Source organism: Vigna umbellata, chromosome 5, assembly GCF_029865625.1.
Source record: "Vigna umbellata cultivar VRB3 chromosome 5, Vumbellata_1.0, whole genome shotgun sequence".
NCBI lineage: Eukaryota > Viridiplantae > Streptophyta > Magnoliopsida > Fabales > Fabaceae > Vigna > Vigna umbellata.
This window is the reverse complement of record NC_142169.1, coordinates 25,245,113-25,258,013: the sequence shown is the minus strand read 5'-3', so window position 1 is coordinate 25,258,013 and position 12,901 is coordinate 25,245,113. Positions and strand designations below refer to the sequence as shown.

The 12,901-nt window shown below is 32.8% G+C and overlaps 1 protein-coding gene across 2 annotated transcripts; it reads right to left on the bottom strand.

The window, feature by feature from the left end:
• Window positions 1–10,359: 10,359 nt before the first annotated feature.
• On the bottom strand, window positions 10,360–12,469 carry LOC124835813 (uncharacterized). Of its 2 annotated transcripts, none has more exons than XM_047310813.2 (4): window positions 12,255–12,469; window positions 11,421–11,909; window positions 11,140–11,335; window positions 10,360–11,021 (listed from the first exon to the last, which is right to left on the bottom strand). In XM_047310813.2, the coding sequence occupies exons 2-4, from the start codon at window positions 11,820–11,822 to the stop codon at window positions 10,546–10,548; spliced, it is 1,074 nt and encodes a 357-aa protein (XP_047166769.1). In that variant the 5' UTR covers window positions 11,823–11,909; window positions 12,255–12,469; the 3' UTR covers window positions 10,360–10,545. The 2 variants fall into 2 exon arrangements, with proteins under 2 accessions (XP_047166769.1, XP_087947562.1); XM_088091436.1 differs by having other exon boundaries at window positions 11,421–11,885.
• Between the last annotated feature and the right edge of the window lie 432 nt (window positions 12,470–12,901).

The window sequence follows — 12,901 nt, the reverse complement described above, 5'->3', positions numbered from 1 at the left end:
CGTGGGTTTTGTTGTCATTTATTTTATATGTATGATTTTTGTATTTATTTATAATAATATAAGATATACAGAATGGTTTCTGTTCCAGTTTTGTTAATTAAAGGAAAATTTATTTAAAATTTAAATTTAAATTTAAATATATTTATTTGAATAATTTAATAAGTTGAACCTTAGTTTGACCAAACTAAATCCTCATGTCTTGCTCTTTTATCTACAAATCATTATCTACTGATCTCATCAATTTGTCAATTATTCAACAATTTTTTTAAGCATCTACTCGAAAATCTTTTTATTTCTGTCTCCCCTTTACTTTTTTACAGTCTACTTCTATCTCTATCTCCTTATCTTTTGACATTTTTTATTTTAATTAAAACAAAATTCAAATGTTTATATTTCAATTTTAAATTAATAAGAAAAATTGCTTAAAATAAGTGTGGTAGAGTTACAAATTCAATTTTATTAAAAACGGGCTTTGTGTATTTGTAAAAAAAAGTTAGCAATGGCATCTTTAATAGTAAAAACAAACAATTCCAACTATTGAGTACCAGTAAAAGTACATGGGTTGTGTAGGTCTTTTTATACATAAAAAATGTAATAAAATTATAATTATAATAAAGAAATATAAATAATTTTTAAAAATTTATTTTAAATAATTATTTTAATTAAAAAATTATCAAATTTAAGAAAAGATAAAAATAAAAATATCAATTTTAAAAAACGATGACTTAAAGATAAAATTGACAAAATAATTATTTTGATTTTAAAACAATAATTATTTAACAGATAAAAATAAAAAATAGATGTGTACATCAAAATAAAAAATCTTCTTTCATATAATAATACAGATAAACGAATGTATTAGAAAATAAAATAATAGGCATATTTTTGGAAAACAGTTATTTATAGCTTGTAGGATACGTTGAATCTTATCACCTAAAATACTCAAGCAGTTTGCAGTATTTTACTGAACAGCCTAATAGTTTCAGGGCCATTTCTTCCTGCACCTTCATTCGATTTCTTTGTGCAACCTTAACATTTTCAATTTCCATTTCTATCCTTCTAAAATGTTATTAAAAAAATAATTAAATTTTTTATTTTATTTTTCTCCTTCCTTCCGCAGAGTTGTCGTCCGTCAGCTCTGAACTTCATTTTCTTATTCCTTTTTTTCTTTTTTCTTTTTTCTCTTTGTTCTTTCCTCACTTCTAGAAGGAAAGTTACTTTATCCAGTAATTTCTTCAAGTTGAGAAAAGGTATGTGTTTATTTTATGATTTTCGTAGTTATCCGGTTGCGCCGTCTATGGTGGTTGCATATAGATGTTTTAGTTTTTCAATTGAATTCTAGAATAGGTAATTCAGAATGAGAGGATCGGAGTATAGTTGTAACCATTCCGAAATAAATAATTCGATATACACTACCAAATTCAAATATACATTTCAGAATCTGTTAAATATAGTGAAAATTATTTATGGATTAATTTCCTTGTGTTAAACACACATAGGGTTCTCTATTTATAATAGAAAAAATATGGGCTAAGCCCAAAATACAAATAATAAATAATAACAAACTAACTGAAAGATAAACTGAAAGATAAAAGATATAATATTTCTAACACTCCCCCTCAAGCTGGAGCATACAAATTGTATGAACCAAGCTTGAAATAACTAAACTAGGTTTTGAACTAGATGATTTTTCTTCAAGAGTGAGCAATAAACACTTCAACTTCAACTTCAAAAGTGTGAACCAAGCTTGTGAAACTTCAACTTCAAAAGTGTATGAAGAAGAGCAGTGGAGAAGGAGGCAATAAACACTTCAACTTCAGAAGTGGATGAAGGAGAGCAGTGGAGAAGGAGGCAATAAACACTTCAACTTCAGAAGTGGATAAAGGAGAGCAGCGGAGAAGGAGGCAATAAACACTTCTACTTCAGAAGTGGATGAAGGAGAGCAGCGGAGAAGGAGGCAATAAACACTTCAACTTCAGAAGTGGATGAAGGAGAGCAGCGGAGAAGGAGGCAATAAACGCAGCAGATCTGTGCGGCAGATACAATAAGAAAGGAAAAACAAGGCAAGAACAGCAATACAGAGGCGAAACCCTCTACAACAGAGAGGAAGCACAAAAAAACGCAGAAAGAATAAGGAGGTCCGAAGATGCAGAAGCATGCGGCGAGAAGAAGACAGACGCCGATGGCAACAATGGCTGCTCTGGAAGGTCTGAACAGAGAGAGGGAGGTTCGGTGAGACGACTGGCAGCGACGCAGTTTGATACCGACGTCGAGAAGGCGGCGCGTGATGAACACGCGTTCGAGATCTACTTCCGGAGAGTGGAGGCGCGTGACAGCGCATGCAAACGAGACAAAGACGGCGACCGCCAGGGTTAGGTCGCGCTTAAAGAGACGGTCCAGATCCACTAGTCACCGGTCGGAACTATGACGGTAGCCTGTGAGAAGGCGACGACTGGTTCAGAGGAGGCGATGGTTCCCAGGAGACTTGTCTCTTTGATTCTGGGTGCTGAGATTTAAGAAGAAGAGAAAATGAATCGTATGAAATTTTTAGGGGCTGTCGGCAGCCATGACGGCTGGCCGCCGGCAGACAGCAAAGACCACCGAAAGAGATCAGAAAACCTGCTCTGATACCATGTTAAACATAGTGAAAAACGTCAGCGGTAGTTTTCTCGAACGCATCAAGGTATCTTTCTTGGTGGAGGGCTTGCTCGTCAGAGGGGTGCAAGACGAGCCATATGGACGTTGTTGAACTGGCCATTGGATTAAATGTGTGTTCCCACACCACTCATCTCATATTCTGCTCCGGTCGAGTCCTCGCGGCAGCCTCCAGTGGAGTCCTCCACAGCCTCCGGTAGGTAGGGATTGTGGTCAGAGTGTACTGCATTATACTATAAAAATTTATAATTAATCATAAAATAGTTTTCCTCAATTAAACTGAATTAAAATATAGTTCATAGAAATTGAACTGAATTATTTTTTAGTTTATTTATAGTGTAGTTGAATGAATTTTTTTAGGGTAATTTAATAAATTGGTTCAATTTCTTTCTAAAACCAAATTATTTTACCAAACTTCAAGATCAAACTTCTCCTGTAATGTGAAAAAAATAGGCAGTACATAAAGAAAAAATACAACAAATCTAATGAATTGTTTTTATTAGGTGCAGAGAGATAATTAATGCATTACAAAGAGGTAATTATAAAGCATAAACAAAAATGTTGTCCTCTGCAATATAAATTCTTGATCTTGTTTCATAGGAAAAAAAATCAAGTCTTAGATTTTATACTTTTTATAACATATTCATTGCTTAATTAATATAAGATATATCAGCATCAACACCAAATTAATATCAACTAATGCTGTCAAAATGGATCCTAATCCGTTCGGTTCACCATAGGTTTAAGTCGGGTTGGGTTTGAAAAAAATATAATTTTTTTATGTGGATTTGTTTTTTATCCGGTTCACTTAGAACCCAGCTTACCGAGTTGAACATGTGGTGAGCCGGATCGGCTCACCAACCCACCTATTTAATTTAATTATTTATTATTTTGTGTTTCAATATTATTAGTTAGCATTTTCTTATTATATTGTAGATGGTGATAAAGAAGATGTTCCAAGAGAGAGAAATATTATAGATTTATCTATTCAATAATTTAATATTATAAATGGACAAATGATACAAAAATTATAAATATTAAAAACTTATTTGTTCGTCTTTTGTACATGTTTTTTTATTATGCTTGAATTGTATGATACTTTTTTATTTTATTTTGAGTTGTTTTTGAAGTTTAATATCTTTTTAGTGTGACGTTTATTTATATTTGAACTAAAAAAATTGTAATTTTTTTATTTAAAAAAAACCTTATAATTAAATGAGTCAGTGAGCCAACCTGTTTGACCCGTCAACCCGTGGTGGGTCGGGTTCAAATTTTTTCAGTTCGCTAATAAGTGAGCCGGGTTGGATTAGCTCACTAAATGGCCAACACGTGGTGAATCAGACTGGGTCGAGTCAAGTTACCCGTTTTGACAACTCTAATATCAACAGCAGAAACCTTGTGCAAATAATGATATAATATCATAAATGTTTATAATATAAAATACCCTCAAATAAACAATATTTACACTATTTCATGTGACCCTATTATAGATTCTATCATTCAGAAATAGAACATCTGAACTCATTGAGTCAAAAAGCATACAAAATGCTTATGATCAAGAAATTGTAGATTTAAAAGACAAATTTAAGATAGCAAATTATGAAGTGTGATGCATTTTAAGAAAGAATAGATAAGTTTTCTTTAGAAGTGATTGAAAGAAATATAAAAAAAGAAATAGTTCATAAGTTAACTGGATTCAAACTATAAAAAGTTTAGTTTTTTTAAACTAAACTATAAAATAGTGTACTTAGTTTTTAGTAAAAAACAGTTTAGTTTTTTTAAGTATAATATAGTATAGATAAGTTCAGCACAACTTGTTGTATTATGTCCAGCCCTACCGGTAGGTCGTCATCACCTCGGCTTGGGTAGAACCTCCCATCAGGCCCAATGATTGCTTGTGTAATTTTTTTTGTTAGTTTGAGGATGCATGGGCTCACGAACATAACATCTTAAACTTCTGATGATACCAAGGTGGTCATTGATAATGAGGTGGTTCCGAAATCTGTCAAACTGTTTAGTTCGTCCCGTGATGATGTGCACGACCAGCAATATTGAGCATCATTACGGGAGGGGTTCCAAGAATTCCCGCAAGTCTTAGGGCAGAGGTTCATGACAATGTGGCTTGTAAGTGTGTGAGGATGAGAAGGTAGGTTTAACCGGATTACATGTTTTGATGCAGTGGTTATATGCATACCTTATCTATGCATCTAAAATATTTGACAAATATAGAAATCTTAAGCATTTATCGTCTCTTCATGAAGAGAGAGAGGGGTAAGTATTGAAACTCAAGGTATATACAGCTCATAAAGAAATAACATAGAATCGATTTTTTATTTGATAATGAAAAATGGCTTATATATAAACCTTACAATGAAACTAAAAAATTTAAAGTGTGTATACTGGTTAGCAGAAAAATAGGAGTAGTAACCAACACTCCAAATAACTAGATATCAAAGACCATTCCACAGTACAGTAGGAAACTTTTACTAACACGTAAAAACAGTAAAATTAAACTTAATACTAACATTCCCTCCCATAACCTATAGTAGTTATATTTAGCTTATTTTAATGACTTCTATGACCCCAAGCGTGTGTTGGATTCTTTCAAATTGATCTAGTTTTAATGTCTTAGTCATTATGTGTGCTACTTGCTTATCAGAGGAGCAATAGATCAAGTAAACTATGTGGTCATGTACTAAGTCTTTAAGAAAGTGAAATCTCATTGCAATATGCTCACTTCTTCCATAAAAGACAAGATTCTTAGATAATTGAATGATGAAATTGTTGTCACATAGGATTTTTGTTGCTTATTTTTCTTCTGACCCAAGATGCTATTAAGATTCGTCGAATCTATATGCACTGACAAGTGTAAAATGTTGCACCAATGTATTCAGCCTTAGTGGTAGATAAACTTACCACATGGTGTTTTTTTATGCACATGAGACAACTCCATTTCAGATAAAAAAAATACTAAGCCGAAAGTACTTCTTTTATCATCTAAGTCTCTAGCATAGTTATTGTCACTATAAGTTGTCAGACCACTCTTCGTTCCTTTTTTATAAAATATGTCGTATTCAATAGTACCTTTGACATATCTTAGGAACCCTTTTACTCATCCCAATGTGACTCTTTTTGGTTTGCCATGTAACGATTGATTAAACTTACTCCAAACATTAAGTATGGTTGAGTAACTGTTATATACATGAGGCTTCCAATTGCTTATTGAAATTTTGTGGCATCCACTGCAGTACCTTGATCATCTTTGAACAGTATTGTACCTGATACGATGGGTTTCATAAAGGGTTACTTTTAGTCATGTTGAATCGTTCTAGCACAGTACAAGCATATTGTCTTTTACAAATAAAAATTCTTGTATTACTTTGTATAACTTTAATGCCAGTAAAATATCTTATTTTACCCAAATCAATCATATCAAACTCCCTCTTCATTGTGCTTTTGAATTCATCACACAGACATTTATTATTTCCAGTGAAGATCAGATCGTCAACATAAAGACTAATAATGAGAATAGTACCTTTAATTCTTTTTGTGAAGAGGGTGTGTTCACTAGAGCATCTTTAAATTTTCTCTTTTGCAAAATAAGTTTCAATCTTGCTATACCAAGTTCTTGGATCCTGTTTGAGGTCATATAGTGCTTTTTTTAGTATGTATATTTGATTTTCACTAACTTTTTGGATGAAACTTAGCGGGTTGTTGGACAAAAACTTTTTTCATGAAAATCTCCATGGAAGATGCACTTTTTACATCAAGATGGAACACATCACATGTATTTTGAGCAACCAAAGCTAGAAGTAATCTCATAGTGTCAAGTCTAGCAACTGGAGCAAATATTTTTGTATAATCAACTCCACACCTTTAAGCATAATCTTTAGCCACTAGTATGGCCTTGTACTTCTTTACATGACCATTTTCATTGAATTTGGTATTGAAAATCCATTTAACACCAATAGGTGTGATCCTTCTGGAGAATCTACCAGTTTCCTAATATGATTCTTTTCAATTGTTTTCATTTCTACATTTATAACTTCCCTCCATTGTAAACTTGTACAAGTCTCTTCATAAGATTGATGATCTTTAGAGTCTGTAATCATCGTTGCTAGTAAATTTTTAAAATAAAATCTAAATAAAATGACAAAAAAAAATATAATATAAATTAAAATTTATTTTTAATTAAATTTAACCTAATAAAATATAAATTAATTTTAATTTTAGTTAAATTTAACTTAATAAAATATAAATTAAATTTTATTTTTTTTAATAACGAATACTTACGGATAAAGTTAGTATGATATTGTATTTAATTCGTTTATAAATAAATATTAAAATATATGTTACTTGCATATAATAAATTTTTGCAGATATCAACTATTCATCTTGAATTTTATTTATAAATACTTATATATAAATATTTTTGTCATCCAGAGGAAAGAAAAATTAAAATGGACTTTGAAGATTACAATTTTGTGTAACTTAAGAGAAGGAGGCAAAAAAGAAAAGAAATCATAATCTTCGTAAGAGAGTGAAGAGAATAGTATCATTTTAGATGAAGATTGTATTCATATATTAAATTGGTTACCTATTTAGCTGTACATATTAAATGATTTCCATATACAATCAATTTAATATAATCAGTTTCTTTGATAAAAATCTAATTTTCTTTTTAAATATTTATTAAATTATCACCACATTTTAAATTAAATCAATTCCACTTCAATCGATCTTTTATCCTTTTTAATATCACCATTTTCGTGTACCCTTCATCACTCCCACTGATAATATAACTTAATATCACTTAATGGTTGAAAACGGAATGAAATATATATACACGATGATTAAAAAAGTAATGTTTTGTCGATAAAACTTTTTTTTTTCTACAAAGAGATAAGTGCATTTAACGAAAGTGGAGAACCCTTATATTTTTATATTACAGACTATTGAACAGCAATGGGTCAAATAGGGCGCCCACCTTTTTGACCAAAATAAAATAGTACTATAAAAATATTCTAATTAGCATAGTTTTTAATTAGTTAATAAATATATAATTCTTGTATTCTCGTAGCTTTTCTTAAAGACTCGAAATTCCAACTTTCACAAGTAATATTTCTCAATTGAGACTTCTCTTTTAATAACCATCATAATCTGTTGAGTTATTTATCTGATTTATAATTTCATTAAAACATGTATTCCATTTTTTATTTCTACTTCAAATTTTACAACCAAATATTGAATTCAAATAAACATACGCAATACATCATCATCTACAATGTGTTTTTAGAATCACTCTTTAATCAACTATGAACTTCTTCAAACAATTCTCTGTCACTAAAATATCTTACTAATATCCAAATATTATATATTGTATCTGATTATTTTTTCTTTACGTTTTTGCATTCAAACATACAAAAAGTCCACCATTCCATGCCCGAATTTCTAATGCATTCTTAATCAACTTAGAAGCTTATTAATCCAAATAATATATATAAAGCAACATGTTTCGAAATTATTAAAATAAATTCCCTTACAAAACAATTCCTTTCTAAATAAATCTAAAATAATAATATTCGTCCTTGCTCACTTAACCAAAAATTGTTCGAAATTTTAAAAATACAAGTATGATTAAATATTTCTTAGAGGACTATTCTACTTTTTATAGTCGATTATTGTCCTAAAAATTTAAGACGTTGAAGCTATTATTATTATTTTTACATATAACAATAGGAATCATAACACAATTTTGAATTTTCTAATGTATGCCTCTAAAGAATCTGCCAACACATTATTAAAAGGTTAATAAAGGAAATCTTTGTAGCTTGGCACATGCACAGATTATTAATTATATGGTTGGTTTAGTTAGATTTATTGAACTTTAAATTTATAAAGCTATTCCCCTACTCAATTTCAATTACATTCGATAAATAAAATTCAACATGAATATTAAGTCAACCCAAAAGAAATATGATTTCTGTATAATCTAGATATTTAGGCCTCCTACTGGTAGTATTTGTTCAAAAAAATTCATTGACTTTGCGTATTTAAATTATGGTATTTTTTTTTTTACGTTTTTATCCATTACGCTATTCATTAATGATAAATGGCAATAAAATAATTAAAGCAATAAATTACTGAAAGCTGAGTCCAATCCGTAGCACTACGTTTATCTTCAGAACTAAGCAAGTGCCTCAAAACGACAAAGTAGGGTTGAATCAGCAAATACTTTGATTAAAAATGAAGAAACCAAGGGCATATTTGAAGGGGTGAAAATTTCACCAATGCTTTGTTTAACTTGATCATTTGATGATAATGGAGAGAGAAAATAAATTTTTTAAAAAAGATATATCTTCTCACGTATTTGAGAATGATGATACATTTATATTTAAAATCCTTTTAGGACTGTAATGTTTTAATTAAAAAGTTGGTATAATAGTATCTCCTCATTTTTATAATTCATTATTATATACTTTTATTATTACAAAATTATCTACTTTTATTATTACAAAATTATCTCTCACTGTGTATAGTCGTACCATTTTTACACTCCACATCGAGCTTTTACGGTAATTATTGTGCAACTTCTCCAAGAAGTTACAAATTTGAGAATTTAAATGGATTGACCAATTTAACCTATTCATTAATAATGATATGAATGGATCGACCTTAACTCACGGTTCTAATTAAGACTGACTTTCCTATACTCTGTTAATTACCAAAAATAAAATATTACTGTACTCTTTGAATAATATATTATTTTAACAGCAACTGTAGTTATTTTAATAAAATAAATCCAATCATTTAATCATCAAATAAATATTTATTATTTATATTTATCTATTCTAGGGAAATAAAAATTCAAAAATATATAATCCTATAACTAATATTATATAATCGTTATATGTTATTTGTCCAGATAATAATAATAATAATAATTAATATTAATAATAGTAATAAGTACTAGTTTCCATGGCTAGTTGGAGGGCTGAATATGGTGTTTTCACCAAAAGAAAAGAAAAAGGGTGCAGTGTTGGACAGAAGGGAGCTATAACTGGTTTTTAGATACAGACAACATTATCTGTAAAACCAAGTCACCCTACTGCACAATTCCCGGAGATAGAATGAATGACATTTTCTGATATCATCCCCTCGAAGATAACTCAATTGTTTACGAATATTTGCTGTGAAAAAGAAATCCTGGCGTTTTCGCAGAAAGTGACGATGATGAATATGTGGATGCATCCCGTGTCACAGACTTACAAATTTTCTAAAAGTAAAACAGAAGAGAGAGAGAGAAAGAGAGTATCTTCCAGGTATAACCCATTTTCCCCTCCTGCATTTTATTTTTTGGGGGGTGTACAGTTTAATGATTTTAAAGATTGCATTACAAAATACTCTTTGATCTTCACATATTTTAGTGTGTTTGAAGGCATCTACAGTGCCAGCAGATTTGTTTGTCAAGTCCATCACTTCCTCTTCAAGGAAAGAATCAGAATCAAGCTTCAAACAAAGGAGTAACTTACAAATGTTCTATCATTCATCTACACTCCAAATCCCTTCCTACACACCGAATCAAATTCAAAACAATTTGTCGGAATAGAAGATAATTCAAGCCAAGCAAACAAAAAAGAGAAAGCAATCCACTAAAATTATCAAATAAGTAAAGAATCATCTTCTCACAATCTCTCCAATAGCTGACAATATAATTTTTTAACCTTTTTCTTATTCCTGTCACTAAAAATCCATCCCTTACAATAAAAAGCAGAAGGGCACAGAGTTATCATAGAAAAACTACTTACACAGCCTTTTAGAATCTCACTCTGAAAACTTTATATAAACAAAAAGCCAAAAAAGTAAACAAAAAAATAAAAGACAAAAAAGTTACGGCTTTTCATGGAACACAGCTGCCAAACCAGACTGTGAGCTCTTGGGTTTCATCTCCAGTGGCTTCTTAGACACCAACTTTGACTTTGATTTTTCATAATCTTCACGGGAAGTATCGCATTCAGTAGCAGCAGTTAACAACAACGCTTCCACAAGGTGCTTTTTCTCTTCGGTCTCCTCATTGACTCCACGCGAGCACGTGTAGGGGGAGAACCATTTGGCTCTGACGTATTCTACTTTTCTCCACGGCGGAACATGCATGCACCTTTTCTTCAGACTCAGTTTCGCCGCCTCCGAAGCGATTGCCACGATGCTCTGCAACCGGTCGCACGTGCCAACGAACACGTAAGGAAGAGTATGGAGGATCGCTTTGTATGTCTTGGTGGGTCGAGCAATCTCGAACTCTGATCTAAAGTCAACGTCAACCACCACCCGCTCCTTTCCTATTATCACATCAATGTATTCATATTCACCTGCACAGATCAAATAATTTATCAACAAGACCCTAAATTAGGATTTCATGTTTGTTTGAACAATTAATTCTGTAAGCCAGATTTTCCAAACAGAGACAGAGACAGAGAGAGTGTGTACCGGCAGGGCAGAAAGTTGATTTTTCCCAGCGAGATTTGCATACAGAAGCGTCGTATCCGACAGCCAACAACCCTTCAGTGATGATCTTTCTGCAACAATCGTCCTTGCGTTTGCACGTTGCCTTGTTCTTCTCAATGATCTTTGTAGTGTCCGCTAGCAAATTCCTCTCATAAACACTCGTACATGCCACCAAACCCTACCAAATAACACATAAAAAACAACATAAGGAAAACGTATTGCGCAGTGGAACAATAAATTACAGAGCAATTCATTTAAAATACCTTGAGGATTTCCTGCGTTTCAGCAGAGGAAGAAAAACTCGAGTCGCTGAAACTACTAAACACTAGCGTTTCCGCGTCAGAGCTATCCTCGAAGCTATTGTAGCGGCTACGGGCGCCTTTTACGGCACCGGAATGCTTCTCGTGATTCCCCTCCATGAAACTCTGCACCATCTTCGCCAGACACACTGAACTCGGTTCGAGATCAGCGAAACCATCTTTGCCGGAACGCGGCAGCTCCTCGGCCACGATCTTCTCCGCCGCCGAATTGCGGAGGACACCAGAGAACTGGCGCTCCAAGAGTCGCTTCAGCCGCGACTTCATCATCGGCTTCACCGGCTCAACCCGAAGGGCCTCTTCATGACCGGGCGAATCAATTGGCTGAATCTTCATTGTGAAAGGCATGATGACGATATATGACCGTGTGTCGGAACACAACTAGTTTCTCTTAAAGTTTCAATTCTCCCTCTGGTTCATTTCCGAAGCACGAGGCTTGATTTTAAATTGGGAGTCAGAACAGAGAAAAATACTAATCTATAATCTATTTGAAAGCTAATTAAAATCTTTGAAACTGAAACTCTGCAGAAGCTTGAAACTGAAACTCTGCAGAACCTGGACCGCTTTTTTTGGATTTCAATGTGCACAAACAACTTTGCAGTAAGTTGACTAGAAACTGCAGATTTTAGCTAAATGAGAGATGCAACAATTATGATATGCAATAAATGCTTTTCTGGCAGAGCACTCTTCGTTTTAATTTGTTTAAGTTATTTCAAAAGGGATGATATAGAATAACTAATGAACTCTTGTCAAGTTAAAGCTTTTGCTTAGGGTTTCTACCAGATAAGAAGATTGGGGCTCCCAAACAAGCGATGGCTGTTGTTCTTTAGGAAATCGAGATCAGCAGCCGGAGCATCCATGATCTCCGGTGAGTGGCTCAAAATTTCCGATGTTAGTGACTCCGGCCGGCGACAGCGGAGAGTGGAGAGAGAGTGTTGATTGAACTTTTGTTTATTTGTTTGGCAGTGGAGCGGTGAGGAAGAACAGGATAAGGAGCGGATGAGAAGGGATGGGGTACTTAAAGAAAACGAGGAGAGAAGGGTAAAGATGCCACGTGTACGACTTCCACGTGGCGGATTATGATTCTGAATTCCAGAAATGCCCTCCTCGCTTCCGATTGGTTCGCGGTCACGACGGTGGCATGATACGAGACACAAACTGCGTATTGAAATCTTCATTCTTTCGGGGCTTTTTGGGTATGGGCGCTGAAGCGCGTGACTCTGATATGACAAGAATACCCTTACTATATTGCGAAAGGATAAGTTTATTTAGCATAGAATCAGGTCTAGGAGAAAAAGAAGTGAAAGGGTGATTTTGTCATGTGAATTATTCCTCTTCAAAGACCATGTCGTCACTAGTTTGGTTGGTTTAATGTCAATTTCAAGATTATGAATTTCTTTTCAGTTATACAGAAAATGTCATAAAGA